At 37.8% G+C, this 12,062-nt stretch overlaps 1 protein-coding gene across 1 annotated transcript in view; it reads right to left on the reverse strand.

Moving 5' to 3' along the window:
* trim36 (tripartite motif containing 36) overlaps positions 1-12,062 on the reverse strand; it is an 80,760-nt gene that overhangs the window by 25,536 nt on the left and 43,162 nt on the right. Inside the window, 5 exon segments of the mRNA XM_055161625.1 lie at positions 2,750-2,871; positions 4,978-5,093; positions 6,711-6,848; positions 9,231-9,326; positions 10,877-11,023. Of these exon segments, the coding sequence (XP_055017600.1) occupies positions 2,750-2,871; positions 4,978-5,093; positions 6,711-6,848; positions 9,231-9,326; positions 10,877-11,023 (619 nt within the window).

Raw genomic sequence — 12,062 nt, forward strand, 5'->3', positions numbered from 1 at the left:
TCTTCACATGGAGGAAAGAATCACACTACTTGCCACAAAAATTTCTTAGGAGTTTTATACATAATCGCAACATTGTGTTTTTTGCCAAATTCAACCGTTTTGGCAATTACACTTAAAATGCTTTCAACTTTACGGTAAATATTTTTGTAGTTCTATATGTGGGATTCTTTTAAAAACAAAGTCGTGTTGAGCCAATTCAGTTGGTATACTTACAATGTTGTGATGTAGGCTCATTTCAAAGCTTGGATACCATTTAATAAAACCACTTTGTACATTAGCGGCAGAGCTCAAACCTCCTCAGAGCAGTAAAAGCCAAAATAGCCCAATCCAATGTGAACCTGCCCCTCGGATAACCTTTGACCTCTGAGTGCACAGTGGGTCACTGCAGAGGTCGTGAGATCTGCTCATTTGGACCATACACCTGGCAATTTGCAGACACGGCGTTCTATGTTTAAGCAATCGTTACTTGACACCTGCACAGCTCGTCTAGGCACTATATGGCGCACTTATAAGCTTTTAATTTCATCAAAAATGACTGTGCGCCTTATAATCCAGAACGCCTTATATATGAATTTATTGGGGGTGTCTTAATACGACTTTAGTAAACTACAAAGCCGCACCACTTGCAATATTATCAACTGTGGTCCGAGCTTTCACCAAGACCAGAATTATCACTGAACTGCCAGGGAACAGTAACAACACTGACTCGGATAATGACGAGAGGGATGCAGGCGTGCTGGAGGCCGTAATCACCCGTTTGAACAATTATGAGTTATTGTGAATACTCAGAAAGTATTTTTTTTACGCGTTACAACTGAACAAAGTTGAGAGTTATTGTGAACACGTTAAATAAAGTTTGACTGACTTATTTAACTGCTGTGTTTCGTTTAATGCGCCTTATAGTCCGGTGCGGTTTATGTGAAAAAAGTTTGAAAATAGACCATTCAATGACAGTGCGCCTTATAGTGTGGAAAATACGGTAAGCTTTTTTCTAAAGCAGTTCGCATTAGCCATCAAAATCAAAATGTACACTTCTCCCCAGATTGCCTCCATCACTGTTTGGTTCAGTAACATTAAAACTTTCCTCTCTGTGGCTGTAAACAAGGCAGTCCACTCAGCCAGAAAACTGATTTGTGATCTTCCTGTCCTTGAGGCTCTTTACAAAAATAGACTTTAAAAAGGGTACACTGTGCAACTTTTTCTTTGAACATTGCAAGAAGATTCTAAAACCGTTCAGGAAAGGCCAGTTTTATTCAGTTAGGATATTCACTGAAAGTGTGTATCGTGTATTAATACTAGATTCAATATTGATTATTCTCAATATAGAGATTTTTTGCCTGGCTACACCGCACACGACAGCATTTATGCCCGTAACCTCGCGAAACCACAGCCACTCGTCAAAGTGAGGGCGCCCACACCAGCAGCTCCAGTTGAGAGCTAAGGTCAGTTAAATACAATCAATCAATGAATCTGCCCAGGGACTACAGGTGGAAATTAGCACTGACGCTACAACCTGGTACAATGCATCTCTCCTGTTAAGGTTAATGTAAAAATTGTGTGCTGTAACCGTCTCAAATAAATAAATAAATAAAATAGATAAAAAACAGGATGCATATGGTCTGTGTTTCTTAATGGAAAAGCCGATCAGACTTGACTAGGCGCGTTTACCCACTTGAATCACGTCTACAGTGAAACTAACCAGCTTGCAGTGTGGCCTCCATAGACCGTGTATATGAGTAGAGAGAGCCAACGTACTAGTCGCCGTGTGTCAAATAGAAAGTTCGCCAGGAGGCTCTTTCGGCTCCTTCGGACCCTGGCTCCAATTGAATTACATTGGGATTTGGTCGTTCCTCTCTGTAACTGCTGCTGTGAGCCTTTGTTATTTTGGTCTTAAAATGTTCGTATTAACTCACTCTACATGATCCCAATTATTTTTTTTTATTATTATTCATTATTTTGTCCTTTAAAAAAAAATCCTTTTCCCAACATACAGCCTGGCTCCAGATTCGCTCCTGTAACCGTTTGCATCGTGAACCTCATTTGAGCGACGCTGAACGCTTTAGGTGACGTTGCACTCACTTAGTCTTTTATACAGTCTATGGTGGCCGCCCTCTTTCACTTTCAATGCATTCTAAAAATTACAAGTCCAAAAGCTGCAGTTCTTACGCTCACGAAGGCGAAATACATATGTGGTAGAGCCAGACACTTAGAGAGACTACATAAATTCTGGTAATGAAATCAAATGTGCCACTTTCTTTTATACTGGGATCGGTTTCATGATTGATGTGCATGTTAAGGAAATAATCAATGTTATGCAAAAGGTAACCCATATTTTTAATAGTAAGGCCATGTTTTATGATCAAGAGTCATCATAGTGACCCATGTAACTTTTAAACTCTTGAATGAATGAGGATTAGACTTCTGAACCCAGGCATTGATTATAGATTATGTAAAAGATTAAACGTCCTATATTACACAAAAGTGACTCTTGTGAGCTTTAAGCCATGTTAAAATGTTGTTACCGGTAGTTATCAAGCTACATTTAAGACTTTTGTTCAGTAGAGATTGGCAATTCTGGCCTGAAATTATCCAAATGTTTCTCCACGTTTAAATATCATGAGTCATCCTGCTCACCCATATAACTTCGAAGCTTATTAAAAACCTTTAGAATGAATGAGGATTACACTTCTGAACCCAGACATTGATCACTGATTGGGCTTAGATTCAAATGTGAAAAGTCATTGCTTACCTCCTCCAAAACACATCTCTTTGAGTAAAGTTTCCTCTCGTGACGTCTCCAACACAAACTCGTCAAAGCACGGGTCTGCGGCCGGGTGGAAGGTGCGCAGCGACTCTGTGGCCTTCTGGATTCTAAAAAACAAGAAAAGGAAGGTTTTTCTCTGGCAACTTTTATTAAAGCAACAACATATACTTTTATTTTGCATTTTGTTTTGAGCGAGTTAGATTATTTAAGATTTATTTAGTCCTATTTAAAGTAGTTCTGATTGGTTTCTATAGTTCTTATTATTTCAAGACAAATTACCGTATTTTCTGCACTATTATTCGCTCTGGATTATAAGATGCACTGTCATAGAATAGTCTATTTTCAAACTTTTTTCACAAATAAACCACACCGGACTTTAAACGAAACACAACAGTTGGATGGGTGAGTGTTTTGTTTGTTTGTGGCGTTCACGGTGACTCTGGGCTTTGTTCAGTTGTGGCGTGTAGGGAGGGTGCTGTCTGGGACGCTGGATTGTCGGCGTGTTCGCAGTGACTCAGTTGTTCAGTTGTGTCTAGAAGCGGCACATTGCTCTCGCTTTTTCGGTTCGTTCCTCCGTTCCGTTCCTCGTCCACGTGGAGTAATGAGTGTTGTCGCTGCGGGTGTTTTTCGCTGCGTGGTCGCCGTCTATGGCAAGCCAAACTGTTCACATTTACGCATATATTTAACGGGTTTAACAACTTATTTGACGCGTATTACAAGCTTATAACTATCTGACGCGTTAAGTTCTTATTTGACACGTCAAATTGTTATTTGACATGTCACATTGTTGTTATTTGACGCAACAAATTAATATTTTTTAACGTGTCAAATTAATATTTTTTTACGCGTCAAATTATTATACATATGATAATGATCTCCTCCCACAGAGTCCAGAACAGTCCAAGCACCAGCGGGCTGAGTTCGTGTGTTTAATATTGTCTTCCTGTGACAATTGTATACAGACAATTAAATAATCAGTTGCTTAATGAGCGACATACTGAAAAGATAAATACGTTGAGGTGCACGACAACTGTTATAAATTTGATAGATGACAATTTACAGAGTGTAAGGTTTATTTTTTAAGAGTAAAGATTGTGTATAGGAACATCGGTGTTGGACTGTTCTGGACTCTTTGTTTTTCCCAGTCAATAAATTTAAAGTGCTTTCAGCCAATCACTGACCAAGACAGTGGGAGGAGATCATTATCATATGTATAATAATTTGACGCGTTAAATAAGCTTGTAATATGCATCAAATAAGGTGTTAAACGCGTTAAATATATGCGTAAATGTGTGTGTGTGTGTGTTCTGCGGGTGGTGCGGCTTTGTAGTTTACTGAAGTCGTGCTGGGACACCCGAGTGGATTCGTGTATAGGGCGCTCTGGATTGTGGGGCGTGCAGTCATTTTTTGATGGGGTTGGAGGCTTAAGAGTGCATCCCTATGGTGCAGAAAATACAGTATTTGTACAGACCAGGCCTCATGTAAAATCTCAGAACCTGCCAGAATTCACTCACTAAGCTGCACAGGCTGCACTAGCATTGATTAATTATTTAGATCAGACAGAATTTATGAAACTGGCAACCCATATGAGAGAATGAGCCTCACATGAGTCTGATTTTAATTTTGTGTTTTGGTTCTCGAGACAAACAATTACAGTTGTTACCAGCAATCTATACATTTGATTGTGTCCCGAGATACAAGGTAAACATGGACAAGTTAGGTCACGTTTAGGCAATTTAAAATCTAAACCTTACATACAGTTCCTTTAATTAGTGTAGCTTTTGTTTTTGCGGTGTGAAATGTCACGACCTTAAAGCACAGCCAAAAGTATCATGGTCCCAAAAGTGCAAAGCTCCAGATAAGCTGAGAGCAGCTAATGGAGATCAATTAGTCCGTTTATTCAGAGCGGTCGTTCGTCAGCTTTAAGCGCTCTGCTCCAATGCTCTGTCCTGGGGCTTTGGGTTAGTCTCAGAAACATGGACACGTGTTCACGACCAGCTAAAAGTTTCAACTCCCCCCTCTCTCTTTCAGTGTTTTATTTATATATTTTTACTACTTTCTACATTTGATATACAAACAGAAGAGATCAAATATAAGAAGTAAGATATATGGAATTATGCAGAGTATATTTTACAACCAAATCCTCAAATTGCTTGCCTTTTGCTTTGTCAAAAAAGAAAAATTCTCTATCCCCTTCATAAAGAGCAGTGTACCTGACATGGAGCTGCTTTGCGGTCTGCACAAAACACGACTGGTCCGTTTCCTTCAGCACCTCCTGAGCGTATCCAACCAGACCACTGTTCTCCAACATGCCCTGGTACTCCTCCACCTGGAACGGGTAGACAACGTTATTACTAAATTACAATAAATATCTCCTTCATTTTGTCCAAGCCAGTGACTCAAGTACCACTGGTAATATTCTTGTACTTAAAAGGTTCACTGTGTATGATGTTACTCTACACAGCAGTGCACTTGCGTACGAATTCAATATTAATCACACATTTTAAAACAGGTTTTAGAAGATCTTTGGTGACTTTAAGGAGGACAGTTTCCCTGCCGTGAAGAGCTCTAACTGCCAATAAACAGAGTGCAATTTTAATCCTTTTAGATTTGGGTACCACATTTGACGCTGTTGACCACAATATTTGATTAAATGTAGGTTTGGTCCCCCCCATATTTCAATTTCTTTCTAAAAACACACACAGTCTGGGCAGGTCCAAAATAAGTGAGAGGTGGTTTAATTTTTCAGTTCACAAAATGTTCAGTTTGTGTCCATTGTCCTTCTAAGATGATTCTTTAGTGGATAAACAGATGTAGAAGTTTGTAGCAGATTTCCCTTTGCTTGTTGGTGATGAGATATTTGTGAGGTCCTGTCAGTAAATTTTTTCGTGGAATATTGTCAGTAGAATCCAACTGCTCACAGCGCATGAGTAGGGCCCCGTTTGGGAGGTGCACTTGTGATGATAGTCGCTCTTTTTCTGTGGTGACTCATAAGGCAAGTTTAACTGAAGATGAAGCCAAGTAAGTTCCTTTTGAAAATTTTTTCAAAGTTTGGTGCAGCGTCTTCACTCACGTCTGCTCAAGTCACCATCTTCAGGTGCGGCCCTGTCCTGCCGCTTCCCCAGTTTAGGCTCCTGGCTCCACTAATGACATCACTCTGTTGCAGCCAATGAAACAGCGGCAGGAGTAACCCTGTCGTCATATCACTGAATACATCTCAGAACGTCTAATAAACAAAATGTCAATTAAAACGTGTAATACTACTGAGTTTGGAAAAATATTGGAATAAATTTATATTTTTGTTTATTAAAATAAAATGGCAAATATTGGTAGGGACTATTTTGTCTTCCCCAAATATTAGTTGTGACATGTCCCCACTGTCTCTATGCAAACTTACGCCCTTGAATCCTCGAGTATAAATAGAGTAAAGTATAGATTATGATGACTCCTAGGCTCTGTAATGACTACAACAACCAGACAAAGAAGGAACTGAAGCAATAGTCTCTACTTCGCCCAAATGCCAAGAGCTCACTGTATTACAACAGAAATCTGCATTTGGACAATATGAACTTTAGCAACATCCCATTAACTCTTTCCCCCTTTGACGCCTACTTGGAACAACCCACAAATATATTAGTATGTATGGGTTGTAGTGTCCCCCACCTATCACAGTCTCTGATTACATGTGAAAAACCGAGCCATTTGTAATGGTCGTCAATGACGTCTTTTGACACCTCCGCTGTATCACTAAAGACGTGATTTAAGGAAACAAGGGAGGGTCGTCAAATGTAGTCTTCATGGGGGAAAGAGTTAAAGAGTCTTGTCCTATAAAATGTTGTGAGCTCATCTGAAAACCAGCAATAGTTCTTCGTGTCAGGAATAGTGTGGACATTCAGATGCAGTCATCGAGTTATAATATGCTCGTATCACATTCTGTATCATGTACCTGTCCCTTGAGCTGGTCCAGACGGCGGTTGCGAGATTGTTCGATCGACCGGAGCATCTCGGACTTCCTCTCCTGCAGCGTCTCAAACAGTCTTTCAAAGTGCTCATTGGCACTGCGCTCTGCCAACTGCCCATTTTCCTGTAAGTAAAAATATCACACACATAGATCAGTTTGAGTTTTATAAACGTAACATGTGCTCCAAGTTGTTAAATAACTGCAATAACAACTGAATCAAAGACGTCATTAGCGGTCATGTGAGAACACGTTATATCGGAGAGAGCGCTTTTGGGTTCATTACAAACTAGTTTTAGTCTGTAGATCCTGCAATCCCAATCCCGAAATTTATATAAGATCCATTTATTCAATTATGGGTGTTTTCATTGCTCAAAATGCCTTGTGGAGTCACCGCTTCACAGATCTCACCTGTAAACTGGCTTGGTGGAGTCTTCTGCTTGTGTCCATGGAAATTGATCAGTTTAATGCCATATTTTGCAACATTGCAAGCAAAGAAATAACATCTCCAAGGACACAAGCAGGTAACACACCCTTCACCAGGAAAGTTACACTATTGCTTGGAATCCAAAACAGAAATATCACACAACTTTCAGACCAAATGCTGATTTTGTTTAAAATTGTGAATAAATCTAAATTACAACACACATTTCTATATTCCTATTAAACATGTTTACCTCATAAAATATAATCTTTTATAATATTGACTTTAATAGTTTGGCTGTTTTGTTGTTAATGGATGTTAAATTATATGCTTTATAAACACTAAACCAATGCACAAAAGAGGAAGAAGACTTGAAAGGAGAGGAACTCAAATGCATGTAGGGAAAAGGCCATTTCCTGCTTTTTGTTCTGTCTGATGAGGTTAACACTTGTCAGTTTCCAACTTTAAAACACGTTTGGGGCTTAAACAAAACAGACAGCATATTACTGTATGACATTTTAGCTGGAACTACGCTTTAATTAGTATCTATAAACCATGAGCAAAGACTTGATACATAATGAACAAATTATTGTATAGCTTATTAACAGTTTACTGGATTTTTTTTAGGCTTTTTAACTATTTAGGGGGTCAGGGTGAGGAGTTATGATATATACATCATAATTGGAGGTGGCTTAAGAACATTCCCCATGGGGACAGACATGTGTTATGTCATACTGTGGAATATTATAACCACAGGAACAACATTTCCATGGAAACAAGCAGGAGGTGGAGGCCCTTCTCCAAGCCAAGAAATAGTCAGGTTTGTGGAGATGCAAGCCTGCTCACAGTAAGGGTGCATGTTTTTGTAAATTTTCAGTGCAATAAACACTTGCTTTTATCACTTGCTTTTATTTTAGTATAAATTTGGCAAAGGGTTACATTAGGGGTGGGCGATATCGATATTTTTTTAACTCAATATGGATTCTGACATATCGTATATATCCATATGTTTATATTCAATTCTGATTTCGCTGCTTCACTGTCGTTGCCTCCATGCGCCCCCGCCTCCCTGATTTTGCTGCTTGTGTCTCATTCACAATCGCACACAATCTTTTCCACCATTTATAGACAAGACCATCAGCAGCACATCCTCACAGAAAGAACACTCATATTCCACTGAGTCGTGTCCTTTAGTGCGAAAGAAGCTGAACCACATCAGCAGCGCAAGGAGTGCGCCGTTTATGCAAATTAGCCATGCACTTTTAAGTTTAGTTTCTGTTAAACGTAAACAAATGTGGCAAAACTGCATTAAACACATTATAATCTCAAACGGGCTGATGTGGCTCTATAGTGATTATGCTTTAAATGTTATAAAGTTTAGTAATGTAAAGTTTATTTATGCAGAAGATTTTAATTAATAATCTGCTGCAGTGTCACTTGTACAATAGTGTTTGGAATCGTTGGGTTTGATCTGCAGTGGATTGTGGGAAACCTCATAGCTCCTTACGCTGGTGAGGAACATGGATCTGTTAATAAGAAAACCTCCTAAGCTTCCTCTGCTAAAGGAGCTCATGGTTATTGTACGGTTAACAGAGTTTATGCAAAGATCAGCTTGAGTCGAGTTGTTTTATTTATGAATTTATTTATGAAAATTATTATTTATGTAATCAAGGATTTTTGTAATCTTAAATGTGGCAGAAGCACTTGGTTCCTACATGAACTGCCGAACTCTTGCACTTCAATTAAAAAACCTTGTGGAACTTGGCATATTTGTTTTTACAGTAATTTTGGGGGGTTATTTTTCCTGTACAGATATCGAGATATCGAGATATGGAGCAAAAAAATATATCTCAATATATTTTTTGCTCCATATCACCCAACCCTAGGTTACATCCTCTGGCTTTAATTAAGAAGGGGTTGGGGAGATAGTCTATTTATTAAGGTGTTACCAAGCCTGAATCATTACTCAAACTTTTGTCCATTATGAATCAAGTCTTGCTTAATGAAGTGTTATCAACTAAAAGATCAGATCCTTTAGGTCAGGTTTATAGATCTATAGCTCCAAAGCCTGAGTCAGCCCTCACCTCCGTCTGACTGATGAGCGACTCCAGATCAGTAATCTGAGTCCGGACCTGGTCCTCTTTACTGATGAGGTAATGGATACTCTTGGCCAGCTTTTCCTGTGGACAGAATAAGGAACATTTAAGCACAGCGCTGCAAAACAAAACCACAAAAGATTTAAAACACAGTGTATCTACAAAAAGATGGGTGATAATGACAAAAATGTATCTTTAGTGTCATCAAGATAATCCAAAGAACAGTATAGAATAGTATCATATTTTAGCAATCTATCCAAATTAGTTTTAATGTGTCTATGCGCCGATGTCTTGCTTGGGGTTCAAGTATTCTACAAAAAATGGTTGGACTGTAAAACTGCAAATTTGAGCAATTTTCATGTTTTAGCAGCTTTCTTAAAACAATGCATCTGGTATTGCATAACTCCAAAACAACAACAACTGCAGCTTTGACTTCTATGATGAAATGAACTCCCAAACCGAATAAAAGAACAAATGGGTCATTAAATATTAAAAAGAGACACTGTTACAAGAGAAGACGAGATTATGTTTCAGCAGATTCATTCTGGACAGGCACAAGTGTGGGCAATTACTTAAGTAGATGTCAATATCACGCTCAAATCACTTTTGCTTTTTCTGTTTTTTTTGTTTTTTAATCCATTATGTTGTTTATAAAATATAGGGAGTGGAAAAGTTTTGTGAGAAAGTAGGCCTGCACAATTTTGGGGGGAAAAAAAAAAGTGCAATTGCAATTTTTCTGACAAATACTGAAATTGAAATTGTGATTCTTTTCGGGTTGCACATTGTAAACAACTCCAGGAGCCTTGACATTTGAGAAAAGACTACAAACATGTCTTCTGTTAGTTTCAGTTCAGATTGTAGAGGTCTAAGCTGCAAGTACAAGGTTTTCTCTAGAAATTTGATATTTAGATAACAAAATGTACTCTGAATCGAAAGGCTGCAGATATTTCATTCTTTGCAAACTGAAAAATACAGTATAGTGCATCCCTAATGTTTAGTTACTCCAAAACAGTGTGTCCAAACCACAGCACATCCTGCATTGTTCCCACTGTGTAAAAGTGTAGATTACAGTCAGGAACAAGTACAGGACAAACTTTAATATTTCATGAGGTTCAACTATCAGATGAACAGAAGCAAGGGGCACAGTGTTTTCATTTTTCTTTTTGCAATACTAAACAATCCTAACTGTAATATGACAGGTAAAATGTGTTAATTATTACGGGTTTGTTTGGATAGTGCTTGTTGAAAAACTATGATAAATATTTACTTTTTAATTTTTTTTTTCTGCCAGTTGACTGATGTAAATGGAGGTAATAGATCTAAATACCTTTATCTATGTCATCAACACAGAAAATTCCACCCAAAATGCAGAGATAACACACAAAAAAGGCATTTCAGACAGTTTAAACCTTCATTCAACTAAAATAAATGTGTTATTTGTTTTTATTACACAAATTATATCTTTGTAAATTAGACAAGTTTTGGCCTTTCTTAACATTATGGTTGCAGCAGTTATGGAATTATCTCTAAGTATGTCAAATTTGAAATGTAATTATGTTATGTTTTAGTAAAATAGCTCAAACAGCTCAAACATAAAACATAATAAACAATAAGTATTCATTCTAATGTCGTACCTTGAGGATCTTGTAGGCGCTGCTCATAGACGTGACTTTATGGTTGGCGTGGGACCCTCCCAGTTTACACAGGTGGCAAACCGGACGCTTACAGACCTCACAGTACATGTTCACCTTCTCCATCTCATGCTCCGGGCACATCAGAACCTGACAAACAAAATATACCATCAATATAATAATACAGAGGGTTCATCAGGACACAATCAGGAGCAGTGCAATTTGTGTTTGAAGATTCAAGATACAGTTCATGGTGCCTAATTATACTTAGCGAAGAAGATTAAAACTAGTCTTATTTGCTTTTGTTTCATACGTAAAGATATTACGCTCCAGACTTCTAAACTATTCATGAACGCAAAGATCTTTTCGCATTTATCTTATAGTATCACCTTATGGTCGCAGGCCTCCTCAACCACATTGAAACCATTTTACAAACTGACCCTTAAGGTTCTTGACAAAAAGCCCAGACACTGGCAGCACTGCAAAATTTTAAAGAAACATAACCCTTTTAACTTAAATTTTACCAATTTTAACAATCTTAAATTCAGAGCTGACACAAGAGGTGCGACTGTTGATAACTGTGTTGTTCCTATGTTCAGGACAAACTCTTGGTCAGTCTCTTTCTCTGCTAAAGGGGACCGACTGTGGAACAGTTTACCAGATGATTTAAAATTGGAAACCAATTACAACAAATTTAAACATAAATTAAAATTACTGTATGTTTCCCATCAAAAACACACCCTTTGAAAAAGTACTGTATATATTTTATCTGTATGTAACTTATGAGTCCTCTCTGTATTTATGCATGTAGTTTAGATTTTTATTAAATAAATAATCTGAAGCTTTCTCTTGTAAAAAGAGTAAACTTCGTATTTCCCCCTCTGAGTACCTAAAAGAAACACACCGTTACATTTTGGCTATGGGAGAAATTGCAGTCTTTGAATGAGAGCAATTAGTAAATCACAAACTGCATTTATTAAATTTTTAAAAATGTATTTGGTATTAGGGACCCCATTTTGACATGGACCAAGATCATTCTCATACAACTAAGAAAAGGTCAAACTTTATGTAATTATTTGCAATTTGATACTTGTTCAAATAGTTTCGATTCTAGTATTGATTGGTCTCTGGGCATTGATTTTTTTTTACTACTCTACAATATCATTCACGAAAATAGAAAAATAAGTCA

This window comes from Boleophthalmus pectinirostris, unplaced genomic scaffold (genome assembly GCF_026225935.1).
Source record: "Boleophthalmus pectinirostris isolate CB_2022bp ecotype Guang Dong unplaced genomic scaffold, ASM2622593v1 HiC_scaffold_4, whole genome shotgun sequence".
NCBI classification, from domain to species: domain Eukaryota; kingdom Metazoa; phylum Chordata; class Actinopteri; order Gobiiformes; family Gobiidae; genus Boleophthalmus; species Boleophthalmus pectinirostris.